General features: G+C 40.4%; 2 protein-coding genes across 4 annotated transcripts; one reads left to right on the top strand and one right to left on the bottom strand.

The window, feature by feature from the left end:
* Positions 1 to 4,482: 4,482 nt before the first annotated feature.
* LOC9266932 (putative disease resistance protein RGA3) lies at positions 4,483 to 14,251 on the top strand. Of its 3 annotated transcripts, none has more exons than XM_026022721.2 (8): positions 4,483 to 4,594; positions 5,682 to 5,744; positions 6,595 to 6,823; positions 6,901 to 7,022; positions 8,833 to 8,979; positions 9,072 to 9,124; positions 11,977 to 12,570; positions 12,650 to 14,251. In XM_026022721.2, the coding sequence occupies exons 7-8, from the start codon at positions 12,320 to 12,322 to the stop codon at positions 13,875 to 13,877; spliced, it is 1,479 nt and encodes a 492-aa protein (XP_025878506.1). In that variant the 5' UTR covers positions 4,483 to 4,594; positions 5,682 to 5,744; positions 6,595 to 6,823; positions 6,901 to 7,022; positions 8,833 to 8,979; positions 9,072 to 9,124; positions 11,977 to 12,319; the 3' UTR covers positions 13,878 to 14,251. The 3 variants fall into 3 exon arrangements, with proteins under 3 accessions (XP_025878506.1, XP_025878505.1, XP_025878504.1); XM_026022720.2 differs by having other exon boundaries at positions 9,072 to 9,163; XM_026022719.2 differs by lacking the exons at positions 8,833 to 8,979; positions 9,072 to 9,124.
* LOC107275650 (probable cytokinin riboside 5'-monophosphate phosphoribohydrolase LOGL2) lies at positions 4,989 to 8,393 on the bottom strand. The gene is made up of 7 exons (XM_015767376.3): positions 8,119 to 8,393; positions 7,636 to 7,733; positions 7,430 to 7,460; positions 6,610 to 6,709; positions 6,153 to 6,223; positions 5,918 to 6,061; positions 4,989 to 5,398 (listed from the first exon to the last, which is right to left on the bottom strand). The coding sequence occupies exons 1-7, from the start codon at positions 8,260 to 8,262 to the stop codon at positions 5,252 to 5,254; spliced, it is 735 nt and encodes a 244-aa protein (XP_015622862.1). The 5' UTR covers positions 8,263 to 8,393; the 3' UTR covers positions 4,989 to 5,251.
* Positions 14,252 to 16,137: the final 1,886 nt, after the last annotated feature.

Here is a 16,137-nt window from a genome sequence, read left to right as displayed (position 1 = left end):
ATGACCCTTGATGCTGAATCTCCTTCACAGAAGTTCAATGATATGACTGTCAATAAGGCAAAAGCTCTGATGTGGATTCATATCATTAAGAATCACCTAAGTGTAAAACAATTTGATTTTATAAGTTTGTGGGTTAAAGCCCAACTTTTGTAAAGCTCAAGAGGGTAAAATATACTTATTCCTACTCTTATTGAAAGAGTACGTACATTGTTTTCGTAATTCACATGCATTTCACTAGGAAAAGCTCAAGGGAATAAGGGTTGGAAGTCTGTGAAGCGCCCTTTGCTTTAGAACCTTTGGATCATTGGCTAAATACGGCACAGATGCACGGGGATATATCCTATGCACACAAGTTTCCTGTGCACACTATATAAACACCAACTAGAAAATATCACAAAAAATTCTATAAAAAATTAGACATTTACTTCTAATAGTATTACACATATCTACAAAGTCTCATATTCAAATTCATTATATTTTAGCCGTAAAAAAAAGGTGAAAAATCTGATAGTTTTAAGGCTAAAAATCAGTCAGAATTTTATCTTTTTGTTACGGCTAAAATATAATAAATTTGAAGATAAAATTTCACACATAGGTGTAATACTATTGGAATTATGTATCTATTTTTTTGCAGAATTTTCTCTGATATTTGCTAGTTGGTGTGCACAGAGTGTGCACGGGAAGGCTGTGTGCATAGGATATGTTCCCCATATGCACGCGCTCATTTATATACATGGTGTATTCACCCATACGAATACACACATGTACACTCTATCCTTATGAGTACCTTCAAGATTGGGTTAGCATCTCACTGTTGACAAGTACGTCGTTTACCATTAAAAGAATAATTAGTCGTAAATGCAAACACCTATATTAAGTCTAGAACTTTAAATCGGGTGTGTACAGGTTATACCATAAAAAACCTAACCACTACGCTCAATTCGTGGCTGTGAAGCTATTTTAGCATTGCAACAATTAGTTGTTTTTCGTAAAGCAGTCACATTTGACCTTCACCAGTCACATCTGAATTTCTTACTTTCATAAAGCATCGAGACCACAGTACTGTTTTTAGTAATTTTGTAAATAATATGTGTAAAGAGGACCCATGATCTTCATTGACAGGACAAGAACTTCTGTTACACTAATTAGGGGTTGCATATGTTTAATCATGTGGTGGCAAGAACAATAGATAGTTAATGCTTTCGTTAGTTGACATACTAGGGATAGCATCATACGCTGAGAAAGTTCATATTCTCTCTGAATATGAATGTTCTTTTGTACTCCCTTTTGCTAGTAGGTAGGATGGAAATCATCGCAGCTGAGGTGTCATGTTATTTCTATCATTATTGCTACAACAGCAGAAATCAGTGGGCATGCTTTACAGTTATCCAATACTCGAAAGTCTAAAGTTGTTGCAACGAAGAAATCAGAAGAAGACATACACACAGTGGCATATCTACACATTTATGTCATTTGCTGAGATCTGTTATTCTTTTGACTGGGTGACAAGTGCAAATTTTGGTCTTTTGGGAAAAAAAAAAGGACAAGTGCAAATTTTAGCAGAAGTAGCATCAAGACACAGGCGCTACTCAAAGCATGCATACAACAAATGCATCACTTAAACTACAGCAGTAGATCAATGTGGCATCTCTAAAGTTGACGCCTCAATCTGACGAAGGTGCATCCACTAATTAGATTAAATTAATAAAAGCAAGGAACCGCCAAACTTTCATTAATCCAATAATTGTCATGGGCAAAATTTTCTTTTGTCACTTGGAACACAAGGTTGGAAGGAGGCAGGTGGTTGTAGTAGTAAAGCATCTGCTTCCTGTCAATGCAAGCAAAGGTTATGGCCCAACAGCACATCTAGCCTTAGAGCAACCAGCTCTATTATTTTAGCCGTTGGGTGAGACTTCACACTCATCTGTTTTGTACCTCTGAATTTTGACCCCACATGAAGGCCTAGGTAGTCAAATGTGAATCAAATCAAGCTTCAAAATCACGAGTTGAGCCTAACGAATTAATATTAGAGCACCTGCAGGGTGATCCCGTCCACTTGACTAACATGAGGCACCATTCTGTTGCAGTGCCTGTGGAGAAAGTCTCAAAAATAGTATGACTAGAAGGGCTAGAAACAATGGTGGATACTTTAAGCTTAAGATGATTGCATGTTAATGCTGCATTAGGTCAGGCCGTAATAGGATATGTAGTACTACATTGGTGCTCACACACCGACACAAGTTTAGCTGCAGCCTGGAAAACCATGTCTAAGAATTTGAGGCCCTGGTGCTACTATTGTAGTAAGATCTTCTGTTTACAAAATACCATTAAATGACAAGTAAATTTCACTTTGTGATAGTATATTAACCAAAATTACACAGTATACCAATAATAGACCCACCTTTTAGCATGCATATTTTACAATTTGCCGCAAGGGGTCTCCATTGCCATTATACTTTGCTCGATCCACACCACGTACGACCGATGATCCTCTATCTGCATTAAGAAAATTATTGATCAATCCAACGGACTCTCTAACTATGTTCCATATGACTGACGAACCTTACCAGCTGCCAACGGTGGCGACGCTTTGTTTAATTTAAATCTAGGGAAAGCATTGCAACCTGATGTAGTGATTTGGTTTTCTTTAGGAATTCAAGTAGAAAAATGAAATGTTCAGTGCCTGGAATGCACATTCTCACATTGTTGTTATGAGCTAAGGATATTTGTGGTGGCTGCTATTACCAACAAAAATATGAAGATGGGAATTTTCTCAAACATAATACGGCTTGTATTAAACATAAATTTTTGGGCCTCAAGAAAGTGCAAGTTTTTTAGGGCTAGTGATCCAAAACAGATAGCACAGACGTTTGACTGCACGGATGGCCGAACAACGCCTACTACCCGCTAAACTGACATACCTTGGAGATGACCCTACACCTCTTGGCGGAATGTAGTACACATGAAGAGAGTTTAGGGAATGCTGTCAACATGAATCTCCAAGGAGCAAATATAACCGATAAGTTGTAGCTCGGCCACAACGGTCCACGAATGATGGATAGGACTAGCTGTAAGCCTGAGTATATAAAAAAGGGATTGCGCACCTTACATTACTAATTTCATAGGAAACTTAGAAGAAACGGATCCAGAGAGTTAGAGAGTTTTAAGGCACAAAGAACTATCAGTGAGGAGGATAAGATATGGGTCCTATCAGGAGCAGGATTTTCAATTTTGAAATTGTTTTTTTCCGGGAGGAGCGAAATTACTGAAATTTCGGATTTTTTGTCCAAAATTATTTGAAATTTTGATTGATTTTGAATGAATTTGAATAAAATTTGATCAAATTCACAAAAATTTGCAAAAAACCAAAAATTTTGGGTGAGATGTGAGCTTGCTGGTGGGGGACGAAATTACCAAAATTTTAGAAATTTCGAAACGAAATTGCAAACCCTAGTCAGGAGCAAAAATGCTTTATATCTAGCATAGACTTCTTGTTTTTCTATATAGGACTAGTAAATATTCTCCTATTTTATTCAATGAAATTGGCACATTTAAAATACCAGTTCATTAATCAAAATAATTAGGGGCACTATTTTTTCCCTGTGTACTATGCACAACGTGTTTAACCAATGCATATGAATTAATAAAACTGATGCATGCTCAACTTACCCGATGTTGATCACCAGTTGATGCAGACGCAGATGCAGAGATGTCCCTTCTCAACAAATTAGGTCCAGCCGGGCACCGTGGTCCGGTCCAACCAATTTAATGGTCCGGAGCGAAGCTAGAAAGATGGACTCTTTAATACAACTCTGATAATATAATAATGTTTCTAACAAATGTATAATACATAAAAAAATATTTTTATCAAATAAGTTGTATATCTTTCTTTTTCTAGGCTTCCTAAATCAGCCTATAGGCTTCTATATCCATAGCATAGATATATGAGGTTGGATCCCTTGACTTCGAGGGCTTAGTACGGTGGCACAGCTCGACCCCCTCAAGCCGGGCCTGATCCGTGTTGTCGACCTGTCGTTCAACATGTTCAGGCAGTCAGGCACTGCAGCGGCCTGTGATACGTGGCTAACTAGTATTCCTAAATCCGAAGAAATTTACCAGTGCTCCTAATTGCTACTGATCACCGAGTAGCTCGTTTCACCTACACTGTCGAGATCACCGCGAGAGGCGTCGAGAAACGAATACACCGTGGAGATGTGGACGAAGAAGCACTTTCTCCCTCGACGGACGACGAGTCTCCGAGGCCTCTCTCCCGACAGCGACTCGAGAAGTTGAAAGGAGTAGGTTTAGCCTAACATCGACGGCTTGGCTCTACGCGCTAGGGCGCTACGTGTTGCCTACCGTCGATGAGCACGGCCGCCGCCTAGGTTTCGGGAACCGTCGGATCAGATTTCCATGGTCCAGATCGACGATGAAGCGTCGTCGATGGTTAGATCAAGTTTGAACGGCCTAGATTGGCTTCCCGATGCGGATGGGGGAATTGGGGTTGGAGACGCGGACTCGGAGGGCTCGTGGGTGGCGGCGGACTCCGGCGACTGGTGGCTTGAGGATCAGCGCCGTCAGCGCCTGCATCCAGGTAGGCAACTCAATACGCCGGTGGCCGTGGTTGTTCCGCCCCCGCGGCGGCGGGGCCTTCGATCCGTACTGACGTCTACTCGCCGGCGGCGGATTGAGGCGGAATGTTTGGGTGGCCGCAGGCGGAGATTGTCTCCGCAAAGGAGGAAGGGAGCCCATGGTGGTTCTACAGCGAGGAGGTCCCTTGATCCTTGTGGTTGTGGAGGCCCAAACTGGCATTCTCCCTTGCTGAAATCTCACTGTTCACTGTTTCTTCAGACTGGAAGTCTGGAACTGGTTCAGATTCCATTCTCTTTGGATCACTTCTATATTAGAATCAACAGAGATGATTATGCTTGTGCATAGATTGCTAATTATCACTAGTTTAGCTGTAGAATAAGTATACAGATAGCATATAGTAGTTCTATGTGATTATGTGAAGGATGAAGCAAAAGGTTCAGTAGTAAGCACCTTCTCCCCAAGTTACAGAAACCAAAAGAAAGAGGAAAAGAAGATAAATGAGACATACATACTCCTGGCACGTACATACACATTCTAGGAATTCTGATCACACCAACAAGCAATCTACACTACTGAAGTACTGATCTCATATTAGTAACTTTTTTTTTTTGGACAAGTCATATATTACCACTTGCCTGCTTTCTTGTCGTTCTACGATTTACATCCATAGCCTGCTTCCCCGTTGTGCTTCTATGATCATCTTTCCCTCCTTTGGCCTGGGGATATCGTAGTTCTGAGGGTAGCTCATCTGTTCCATCTCCCATTTCATCTTTGACACGACTTTCTCGTGCTGGGGAGAGTACTCCTGCAAGACAGATACTGGTTTTAGACTTTTAGTCCTTTTCTGCCGACATTTTAGTCTACCATTGTTTCAGTTGATAGGTCTCAGGTCCACAATGTGCATTTATTAGTGCAATAACGTTTTAGTGCTACACTAGAAACGGAATTTGTACTTTGATTGCTCTTGCAGTAATGAGGACCTTGACACTGGACCAAGAGCATATGCATAATTGTGATATAATCCTCATTGACAGTTTTACTTAATTAAAACTTTGGCCTTGCAGCTAACTCTCACATTTTTTTCGCAGTGTCCAGGTGTTTAACGACAAAATTGGTGCTGATTGATCAACAAGTTAAGCAGACCAACTCTGGTGAGTAGTAACCTTTGCTTAGAAGCAAAGCTTATATACAGTTCAGAATAAACCATGTTAAGGACCATTACTCTAGAAAGATTTAGTCATATATGAAATTTTGCTACATGTGGATTTATTTGCCAGTTTTGGCACAAGTGAACTGAACAAATGGTGAGGATGGCACATGATACCTCTAGCTTTTCAATGAGTTCTTTAGGCGTTGGGGCCAAGACGATGATATGGCGGGCACTAGGTCTGATGAACCCTTCCTCCACAGCTTTGTCGATGAAAGACAGCAACGGATTGTAGTAGCCATCCACATTGAGCAGCCCAACCTGCAACGTTTCAACGACAAGTCTGATGTCAGTTTTAACACATTATAGTTCAAATTTAGGACGAATTTTATCATATTGGACAGTTGGGTACCGGTTTGTCATGAATTCCAAGTTGAGCCCATGCAATTACTTCTAGTAGCTCTTCAAGTGTTCCATACCCCCCTGCAAGTTGAAGCCCAGCAGGATAAGGCCTTCTCAAGTCCTGATTTCTTATAAATTTTGAACTGAACCCATAATTTTAAGATTTTTCAGGCTCTGAATTTCCTATTACAAGATAATGCATGCGGTCGTTTTGCTAAAAAAGAAAAATCATTGTCTAATTTTTCTCTCGCAGACATAGTGCAGACTGCACAGCAAATGTCTCACAGGACACAGGGCCACATAGCCTAGTGAGAGTCAAACCATGCAACCTGAACTTTAAACTTTCCAGTCAGAATGCACTACCAGTGAATCATAACAGATTAGAGAAAGTGATGACCAAATTTACCATTATAACTACTACTCTTCACTGATTGGTTGCTTTACTTACTCAGGTGACATATACTCACCAGGCAATGCTATAAAGGCATCAGACTGCCTGGCCATCTCAGCCTTCCTCTGGTGCATATCGGACACTGCTTTCACCTCCCCCACTGTCTCACCTGATATCTGCATGTACATACACCATCACACGCGCAAGAAACACACATTATATATTAGCAGAGGAGCCAGCTTTTTGCTTAACCAAAAGAGGACCAACTTTCTTCAGATGGAGAAATAAAGGTAAGATGACTTGACTGTTTCACAGCAGTATTTTTTTATTCAGAGGCGCAAGTTCAGGAGAGGCAATCATGGTGCAGGTATGGGGGACAAGAGAAAATGTGATGGGCTTTTTCTTTGTTAAATCTAGCCAGCATCCCTGCTTGAGAGATTGCAGTCAAGATCAGTGAGATATCATCTATCATGGGGGAACAAGATTTCAGTGAGCATTTCTCCTGATCCTTCATCATAAGTTCTCTTTCTTCTTTCCCGCTAGCAAAAAAGACAAAGGAACAAGATCTACAAACATTATCATATTTCTATCGTTACAATGCTTAAGTGCAGTAATAGTATACTATATCTGGAGATAAACATGATGAGATGACCATGCACTTAAAGATTAGCATTAGGATATATTCGAACAAATATAATTTTAGTTAAAAAAAACTGGTCATATATAGGTGAAAATTTGACTAGTGATATATCCTCCTAGTGGCATTCCTAGTTCCTTTGTAACTATATCACTTTACATTTGACTAGTTAGATGGAAATAGTAATGGTATATTCAAGGGAACCATGGCATGGCGAACACTGAGAGAGGGCTATTGGAGAGTAGAAAGAACATGGTACCTCTCTAGGCATGAGAGTCTTGGGAATGACCCTGCATAGGGACATGACAAAACAAACGTTTTAGAACATGATGAGGAAGACACAAATTCATCACTTTTGACATGAAGCTATTTCATCAGTTTCTAAGATAGTTCTTCAGTTTCATGTATTACTTTTCAACTCTTGCTAATGGAAGTGTGCTAAGGAATGATTATCGTGTTACATACCCAATGACATGCCTTCCTCCATTGTGTACTGCTTGAGAAACCAAACCCATCAACCCTACACTCCCTCCTCCATATACTAGGTCAATGTTTCTTGCCACCTGAAAGGATAACATTAGACTATTCAAAGACAAGAAAACTAGAAAGTCTTTTAAGGATTGGACATTGCCTTTTTTGTACATGACAAACTTTCCAACCAATACAGTTCCTGCACTAATACTTTGTTTTTCTGTGTATTATGCACTGATGAGAAATGGCTGAACATTTGAGTACAATAACATAATCTGCATGCATCCATGCAAGATAAAACAAGGTGTACACTGTGAAGTCTCTTGAGTTAGATGACCAAACAAATATAATTTCCCATGAATCCATATAAGAAAAGGTTGTCTCAAGGATCAAACACTTCAGATTTTAATTACTTAAATGAATAACATAACAAAAAATGCAAATCCTTATGAAAAAAAAGCAAATGAAAGAATTTACCAGCTCCTTCCCAAGTTCAATGGCAGCATCCTGGTAGATCTTCTTCTTGCCATGGCTGCTCCCACAGAACACGCATACCCTTCTGAACCGCGACTGCACCACCATGGCCACCTCTGCCGTTGTCTCCTCGTCCTTGATTTCCATTGCTTCTTGGTGTCTTCTCTTCAGGTTCTGATCTATGTTTGTATCTTTTCTCCTGCTGCTTGGATGGTTGTAGCGTGTTGCTGCTTGTTGTATAGTGGTGACACACAATGGAGAGATATATATATTCCACTACAACAAAAGACTTGGCCCCAGTTGGTTGCACTCAAGTGCACACCACCACTTGGGAAGTTGAGGTTGTACATGTACTACGCATATTTCGTTTGGTTAATTTTTGTCCCATTTAACTAGCCCTGTATAGCACATTATTTTAAAAGAGAACCCGTCATGCGTTGAAATTTGAACAGATTAAGTCAGATCAGTCCCCTAGATCATGCCCATTTACACAGATGAGATTCCAGCATGACATTTGAGAGTGGTCCTGTTTGAAGCTTATTGAAGTTTATTTGGGTGCAACATTTTGAATTCGGTTTAAGTCGGCACTAGCTTCTCGTTGCTAGCATGTCAAACTATAGTGTGAGCTCTATCTTGATCAAAAAGAGTTTTAACATCACAATAACGTTCATATCTATCAAGTATGCCACTGCTAATTCAAGTACTACAACGTTTTAGGACACCTCTTGGTCAAGATTCAGTTATTCCCGTCATATCTAGCGATAGATTGAAAGAACATATGAAGTCTATTCTTAATGATTTTGATTAATTAAGCTAGCATGTGGCTATGCCACTGAGATGATATGGCCATCACCTTCAAACAAGGTTCGGTTCTCTCATTTTTCATACGATGCCTGGCCATCTAGTCCTTCAAATACTAATTAAAAATATTTTCATGATGCCCTTCATGCGAGAAGAAAAAGGTGACAAGGCGTTTTGATTGACTGGAAATGATTGAGTAACACAAAAGGTATGAATAGTTGGATCCTCGCGAGACTTCAACCGAACGGTCAGCCTTGCTCCATCCAAGATCTAGATAAGAATTATTGTGTCTCAAAAATGCATTCACTAAAGTATAACAAGATAACAAACTGCCCGTATCCAACCAATGTGCTTTGAAGCATATTGATGCTCTATTTGAAAGCATGGAATTTTTGTTATTTACTCTACTAAAACGTTTTTACAAGAGAAATCAAATCCACCAAATGCAGGGATTTTATAGGATTTTCACAGGACTTAGGGTGCATTATTTTCCTCGTTTCGCATTTGTAACTCTCTCATTTATCGTGAATATAATTTTCAAATTGCTAAACGATACATTTTGTGAAAAAAATCTTTTTATATAAAGTTCCTTTAAAATAAAATAAACTAATTTTTTAAGTTGTAATAGTTAATACTTAATGAAATATATGCTAATGGTATTTCTTGTTTTTTTTTAGAAAAAAACAAAAGCTAAATGACCTTTCAAATTTCAACCCTGCGGAGAATACTTCAGAATTCCTTCATTCCAATAGAGAGCTACGTGTAAACTCACTACTCACTAGTCACTAGACGTATGTTTGGTACAAATGCACAATGATTGTTCATAGATGTTCTTTTAGAAAACAGAGGTGTGCCATAGTAGTGCATACTGGGATGGCATAGTAGTTATAATAAACCTGCGCCCCTACACACGATGGTCGTCCTGCCGTAAGGGCAGAAGACATTGCATGTCCCGGTCAACTTTTGCTCCAGTCTCCGGTGCTCATGAGACAAGGCATGCTCCGTGCTCATCATTCTCCCCGTGTCCCCAGGGGGCAGCCAGTGGTGTTCCTCCCCCTGTACCTACCCAAGCTATTAGCCAGTGGTGTTCTGTGGACACGCTTCCGTTTCCATTTCCCAAAGCTTTTTATACTTGCCCACTGCTTGCGTCTGTTGTATATGGTCACTGATTTGAAGCATTTCCTTGGAACAATTATCGCTGCCACGACCTAATTGAAATACTCCACTGGATTCTTTTCTCCTTTTGTAGGCTTAGGGTGTGTTAGTTTGGGAGGAATGGAAAGAAGAAGATTAAAAAGATATGTAAAACAAGATGAACTATTAGTGCATGATTAATTAAGTATTAATTATTTTAAACTTGTAGAATGAATTGATATGGTTTTTTAAATAACTTTTCTATAGAAATTTACAAAAGAACACTGTTTAGTAATTAGGAAAGCGTCTAGAAAACGCGAGATTTTTCTTCTCCTCTGGTTGTCTCAAACGCAGCCTTGATTTTTTTTTAAAGAATGTTTGTTGGATACAGTACACCTCAATGTCATGAAGAGAAAATTCCTTGCATTAGAGACAATATGGTTTGCGTTTATGTCATCTTGTTTTTTTTTTCTAAAAACTAGTTCAATACAACAAGAATGTTTAAACTGCATCTGAAATAATGACATTATAATAATTTTTAGATCACTAGGAAAGTAAATTTTCTGATGTATATTAGTAAGATTGATGTAAAAATACAAAACACATTGTTCTATAGATAGCAAGTCAGTGACCATGAGAAATAAAGCAGACTAATAAATATAGCAATATTTTTCATGTTGTTTACTTTGGGTGGCTTGGGGAATGGATAAAAGTCCGCCTACTCACTATTTGTGGTCCTACTTCCTTTGATCAAATATAAGTGTAACATATTACATATGTGATATATCTTAGAACTATGAATCAATGTTATATTTACATTAGCATGGAGAGAGTACATGATAGTGGTTGGTTGGTGGGAGTGATAGACTCACCATCACCACTAACATCTTTTACAGGGAACATATCCTATGTATACAAACTTTCCGTGCACACCAATTAGTAAATGTCATAGGAAATTATAGAAAAGATTGGACACATACTTTCAATAACGTTGCACCTATCTATGAAATCTCATATTCAAATTCATTATAAACTAGTCGTAACAAAAAAGATAAAATTATGACAAATTTTTACTCTTAAAATTGTCATATTTTTCGCTTTTTTGTTACATTTAAAATATAATGAATTTGAATATAAGACTTTGTAAATATGTGTAATACTATTAAGAGTACATGTTAGATTTTTTCTAGAATTTTTCGTGATATTTGATAGTTGATGTGCACGGGAAACTTGCGTGTGTAAGATATGTTTCTTCTTTTCGGACTGTAGATGTTAAGGGGCGCATTGAAATATCATAGCTCACTTAAAGCAGTGCACTGTATAAAAAAGAATAGTATCAAAAACAGCTTAGCACCTTTTAGCTAGGATGAAGTTGTTTTGATTACTAGTACATATACATTGCAGCTGAGGCCTCCTGTGTACGTACACAAGTAACACAGCGAGAGGTGCATCAGTGTATCGTGCTGTCGTGCTTCACAGGGACTGGGCTAAGGCCCAAGTGCCCAACATAGGCCTCGAGCCCGCGAACACCGTACACGGGCGCGGGCCGAGCGGCTGCAACTCAGCGAGGCAACAAAGGCTTACGCCGACATGGATAGGCATGAGGCCATCAGCTTGGGCAAGTTGAGCATCAATAGTCAAGCAAAAGATGGAACAAAAGAGTATTTTCTCAACGAATAAAACATGAACAGTTGCATGATTTGGACCGTAATCTGTCACCTAGTTTAATTAATTACTCTCTGACCGGTTTCATATTATAAGATATTTTAACTTTAATCTAGTCAAATTTCTTGAAGTTTACCCAATTTATAAAAAGAATTAGTGCAACACTAAATTAGTTTCATTAAATCAAATATCGAATATACTTTAATAGTATATTTGTTTTGTGTTATTAATATTGTTATGTTTTTCTATAAATTTGGTCAGATTTGAAGAAGTTATGGCTAGAGAAAGAGTTAGAAATGAGCTGACGCCGGCTAATTCTAAGGCTGCCACGTGCTCTCAAAATCGCTGCCTCTCACCAGCCTTTCATTTTGTCGCCTATTAACTTGACTAAATGATCAGTCCACAACAGAAACCAAAGCTTACAAGCACAAGCCGTCGGCGACCCGCTGTGTATTGCACCTAGACGCCGGCTATGCATAGCAATTGAACAGCAAGTCAGCAACACCACGAGTTGATGACGACAACCTGTGGCCAGTCTTATGTTTAAGTTGCTGCCTGCCGATTGCTTTCCCTTGTCCAAACTTCCAATCCACAAAATCTCAGCATGGAGACGTTCCTTTCTGCGGTTCTCGCTGATCTTCTCAGCAGATCCATATCCTTCGTGATCGACAGATACTGCCAGCAGCAGCAGGGTGTGGAGGAGAATCTACAGCAGTTACAACGCATGCTGCTGCGGATCCAAACCGTCGATGAGGAGGCCAACGGGAGGAGAATCACAAACCAAGCGATGCTTCTGCAGCTAAAGACGATGAGAAATGTGATGTACAGAGGCTACTACTTTCTTGATAATTTCAGGTAGGGGAAATTGCATAACTAACACCAGTGTTTATACTATTTGTCAATCTATCATCGTTTTTTCCCTAATTATTCTCAGGTATCGGATCGCTCTAGGGCACGCTCCGGATGAGGTGGATGATCACTCTTTGGCCTCGTTTCCTTTCAATCCATTGAAGCGGTTCCGTTTCTCTACGATGGCAAGGAAAATAGTGTCTGAAGACCAGGAGAAAAAAGAGCTTCTAAAGATGCTTGGTCGCCTTGAAAGCATCATTTCAGAGGAGTTTGTTATGTCACTCAGAAGCTACCCTCGTATGGTTCGACAGCCTTATTGCAGCTACCTGTTGTTGGAGAACTGCATGTTTGGCCGTCAAGCAGAACAAGAGAGGATCATCAGCTTCTTGCTAGAACCACATCGTGCTGGCGCGGAAGGTGTTGCAGTGCTTCCGATAATTGGTCCTGCAAGAGTTGGCAAGAGCACTCTTGTTGAGAATGTCTGCCATGATGAAAGGGTGCGTAAATACTTCTCCACGATTGTTTTCTATTACACCGGTAGTACTGAGGGTGCAGTTGCAGATACCGGTGTCATCAAACATCAAAATCCTGCCTCAACTAAACAATCACTAGTAGTAATTGAACTTGTTGATGACATGGATGATGAAACATGGAGAAGAATATTGTCTAGTCTGAGAGGAGACAACATAGCGGCGCCTGTGAGTAAAATCATAATAACAAGTCAATCAAATAAGATAGCAACTTTTGGAACAACCGAAACACTTCAGTTAGATATGCTCCCAAAAGAAGCTTTTTGGTATTTCTTGAAAACAATTGCATTTGGCAGCACTAATCCTGAAGAGGAGCCGAAGCTAACATCCATATGTATGGAGATCGCGGCCCAGGCCAATGGAGCATTCCTACATGCAAACATTATTGGTGGCATACTCAGATCTAATTTTAGTGTTCAATTCTGGTACAAGGTTCTCAAACGCATGAAAATTATCACAAACTGGCATTTCCGTCTACTAGGTGAACATCCAAGGGACATGTTTGCAGCTAAAAGTGGGCGGACTATAGTTTGGTTTAGTAAATTAAATCGGTTTGTACCAGTGACATACAATGAAGCAAGTTCCTCTCGGCTCAATGATCATCCCACAAGCAATGCTTTTATAGCCAAAAAGGGCCAGCTTGATGAGAACATTGATGCCCTGGAATGGCAATCTAGCATTCCTCCATACTATAAATACCGAACGCGTTACGCAATGATTGAACAACCGAATACGTTATCTACAGGGAAGCGATCCCGCTCTCTCTCAGAAGGGTCAGTTTGATATTGAAAGTCTTGATTTTATTTTTTTCCCAGTTAAATAGTTCCAAATGTTGGGAATTAACCTCTTCAAGGCCGGCGCCTCAAGCCACCTCTCGCGTTGTCCACGTCGGATAGCAACCATGGTGGAAATTTTACGAAAAGCCCTTCAATTATATGTAATTCGATCTAGGTCCCCCGCACTGAGGTGTTAATTTACATATAGATAGATAGATTTGTCCACATTATGAATCTTAGTAAGTCTTGTGAGAAGTATAGGTTTGTATATCAGGAGCTGTTATTGGTTTTAAATTTTCATCTAGCTCCTAATTGTAATACGAATATTTGATTCAAGTGAAATGTATTCAGACGGATTCGCTTTTTTGCTATTCAGTTCAATCATGTTCCTTAATTCACTAATGTTCAACTGCCAATCTATTGTAGTACAGCAAGCTTAACATAGTACTGTAGTCTTGAGACTTGTGAGCGTTCTCATCTTAATTTACATCATATGTTATGCAGCTCTGCAAGCTCTCTTCTACTTTCAGATGCACTCTGAAACTGAGAACTGAGTTTGAGCTGACATTTCTGCCAGCTTCATGTGCGTCAGCCGCACTGACAACAGCGAAACCGTTGGCGCCGTGGTATCATCGTCGCGATGGACCCCCGAAGAACCTGAGGCTATCGATCCTCGCCGTCGCCGGAAAACAAGACCGTCACTGCCACAATTCGGCTGTCGTCATCCTCTAGGCCGGTGACAAGAACTCCTTGAAGTTTCCCAGCCAGTGGTAGCCCGAACTCTTTCTTGCCATGGAACTTGTCGTCGACGACGGCCGCCACGCCGCAGCAAGCCAGCCGCCGGAGTGTTGCGATGAGGGAACGCCGACAGAGCATCATGGTCTGGTGTAGAGCGTCATGGCCATGGGAGGGAGGGGAGCGGGTTTGTGGCTCGCCGCCCGGCCGTCTTCATTCGACAAGCTGTGCACAAGAAAAACGTAAAATTTTCCAAGGTGCCCCTATCGAATTACCACGCCTATAATGGCAATAAGGCCCGATGGCCCGGCCCAGGCACGGTACGGTCCGATTGGGATAGTGCCTGGCCCGGCCCGACCTGACAGCTGGGCACGTCCTGATCCAATGATGAGGGAAGAAAAGTAGTTTAGGGACTAAGATTAGACTTAATGAAGGCATATAATTCACGGCCCAAGAGAAGGGATACAAAATAGACTTAGGGCCTGTTCACTTTAATGCCATTTTCAACATTACCAAATTTTGGTAAAGTTGCTAAAAAAGTGGCTACATTTAGTTTGCTGTCAAATTTTAGTAACTATATAAGAAATTCTGCCAAAATTTTGACAAATATGCCAAAATTTGGTAAGGTTTTTTTTAGCATCAAAGTGAACAAGCCCTTATTACAATAATTCAGACATGGCCTAAAGAAATCAGGGATGAAAATTAGACGGTTTTATGAAAAAGCACGATGCTCTCATGCTTCAGCACGTGGGCCAGCATGGCACGGCCCGGTGTGCTGGTCGGGCCGTGCCAGCCCGATAAATTTTGGTCCGAGCATGGCCGTGCCTAGAATTTTTTTTATTTTTAGATTTTTTTTAAATATTTATAGAAATAATCTATTGGCCAAAATAATTACAAAAATAGACCCTGCCGCCCACCTCCGGGGCGGCAAGCTGACGTGGCAAACGGGGGAGGGACGGGCGGTGACGGAGGGAGGTTTTTTTGCAGAAAAACCCTTGCCACCCTCTGTTGGGGCGGCAAGGGGCCCCAATGCAAAAAAAGCCAGCCGAGACCGGCCATTTTGCAGGCGGCCCCTTGCTGCCCTCTGGCCGGGCGGCAGGCCTCACGGCCTATAAAAGGCCTGCCGCCCAGCCCCCAGCCCTCATTCCTCCCCCACAAATCCAGTAAAAAAAAGAAGAAAGGGGAGGAAAAGAGAAGGGGCGAAGCCCTGCCAGATTCAGACGCCGATTTCAGGTAATATTCATAGATCCTATATGTGACTATTGAGTTAAATACTGTGTATTTTTTAAAAACTTTGTTCGAATAAATGCATTATATTTTTAGGGTTTTAGTTATACTAATCTAGAAGTGCGTATTGTAGATATCGGTAACTATATAGATCTGCTAGTTTGGAATCAGTACTTTACCGTTGCATTGGCATACACAAGAAGATATTATGTTGTAGATTTTTATTGCATGAAAGAGTAATATGATCTAGTTATTTCGTTGACAGATATGTCGAACAAACAAATATTCCAAGTTTACCCCATGGC

The sequence above is a fragment of the Oryza sativa genome, chromosome 2, assembly GCF_034140825.1.
Source record: "Oryza sativa Japonica Group chromosome 2, ASM3414082v1".
Classification (NCBI taxonomy): domain Eukaryota; kingdom Viridiplantae; phylum Streptophyta; class Magnoliopsida; order Poales; family Poaceae; genus Oryza; species Oryza sativa.
This window is presented reverse-complemented; position numbering and strand designations above follow the sequence as displayed.

What these genes read in the sequence shown, in the direction of transcription:
- LOC107275650 (XM_015767376.3), bottom strand. Translation starts at nt 8,262, where the DNA reads ATGGAAATCAAGGACGAGGAGACAACGGCAGAGGTGGCCATGGTGGTG. An exon ending in AGACTCTCATGCCTAGAGAG is followed by an intron (nt 6,710 to 7,429) that starts GTACCATGTTCT and finishes ATGTACATGCAG; the next exon opens with ATATCAGGTGAGACAGTGGG. An exon ending in TTGGAATTCATGACAAACCG is followed by an intron (nt 6,062 to 6,152) that starts GTACCCAACTGT and finishes GAAACGTTGCAG; the next exon opens with GTTGGGCTGCTCAATGTGGA.
- LOC9266932 (XM_026022719.2), top strand. Translation starts at nt 12,320, where the DNA reads ATGGAGACGTTCCTTTCTGCGGTTCTCGCTGATCTTCTCAGCAGATCC. An exon ending in TACTTTCTTGATAATTTCAG is followed by an intron (nt 12,571 to 12,649) that starts GTAGGGGAAATT and finishes AATTATTCTCAG; the next exon opens with GTATCGGATCGCTCTAGGGC.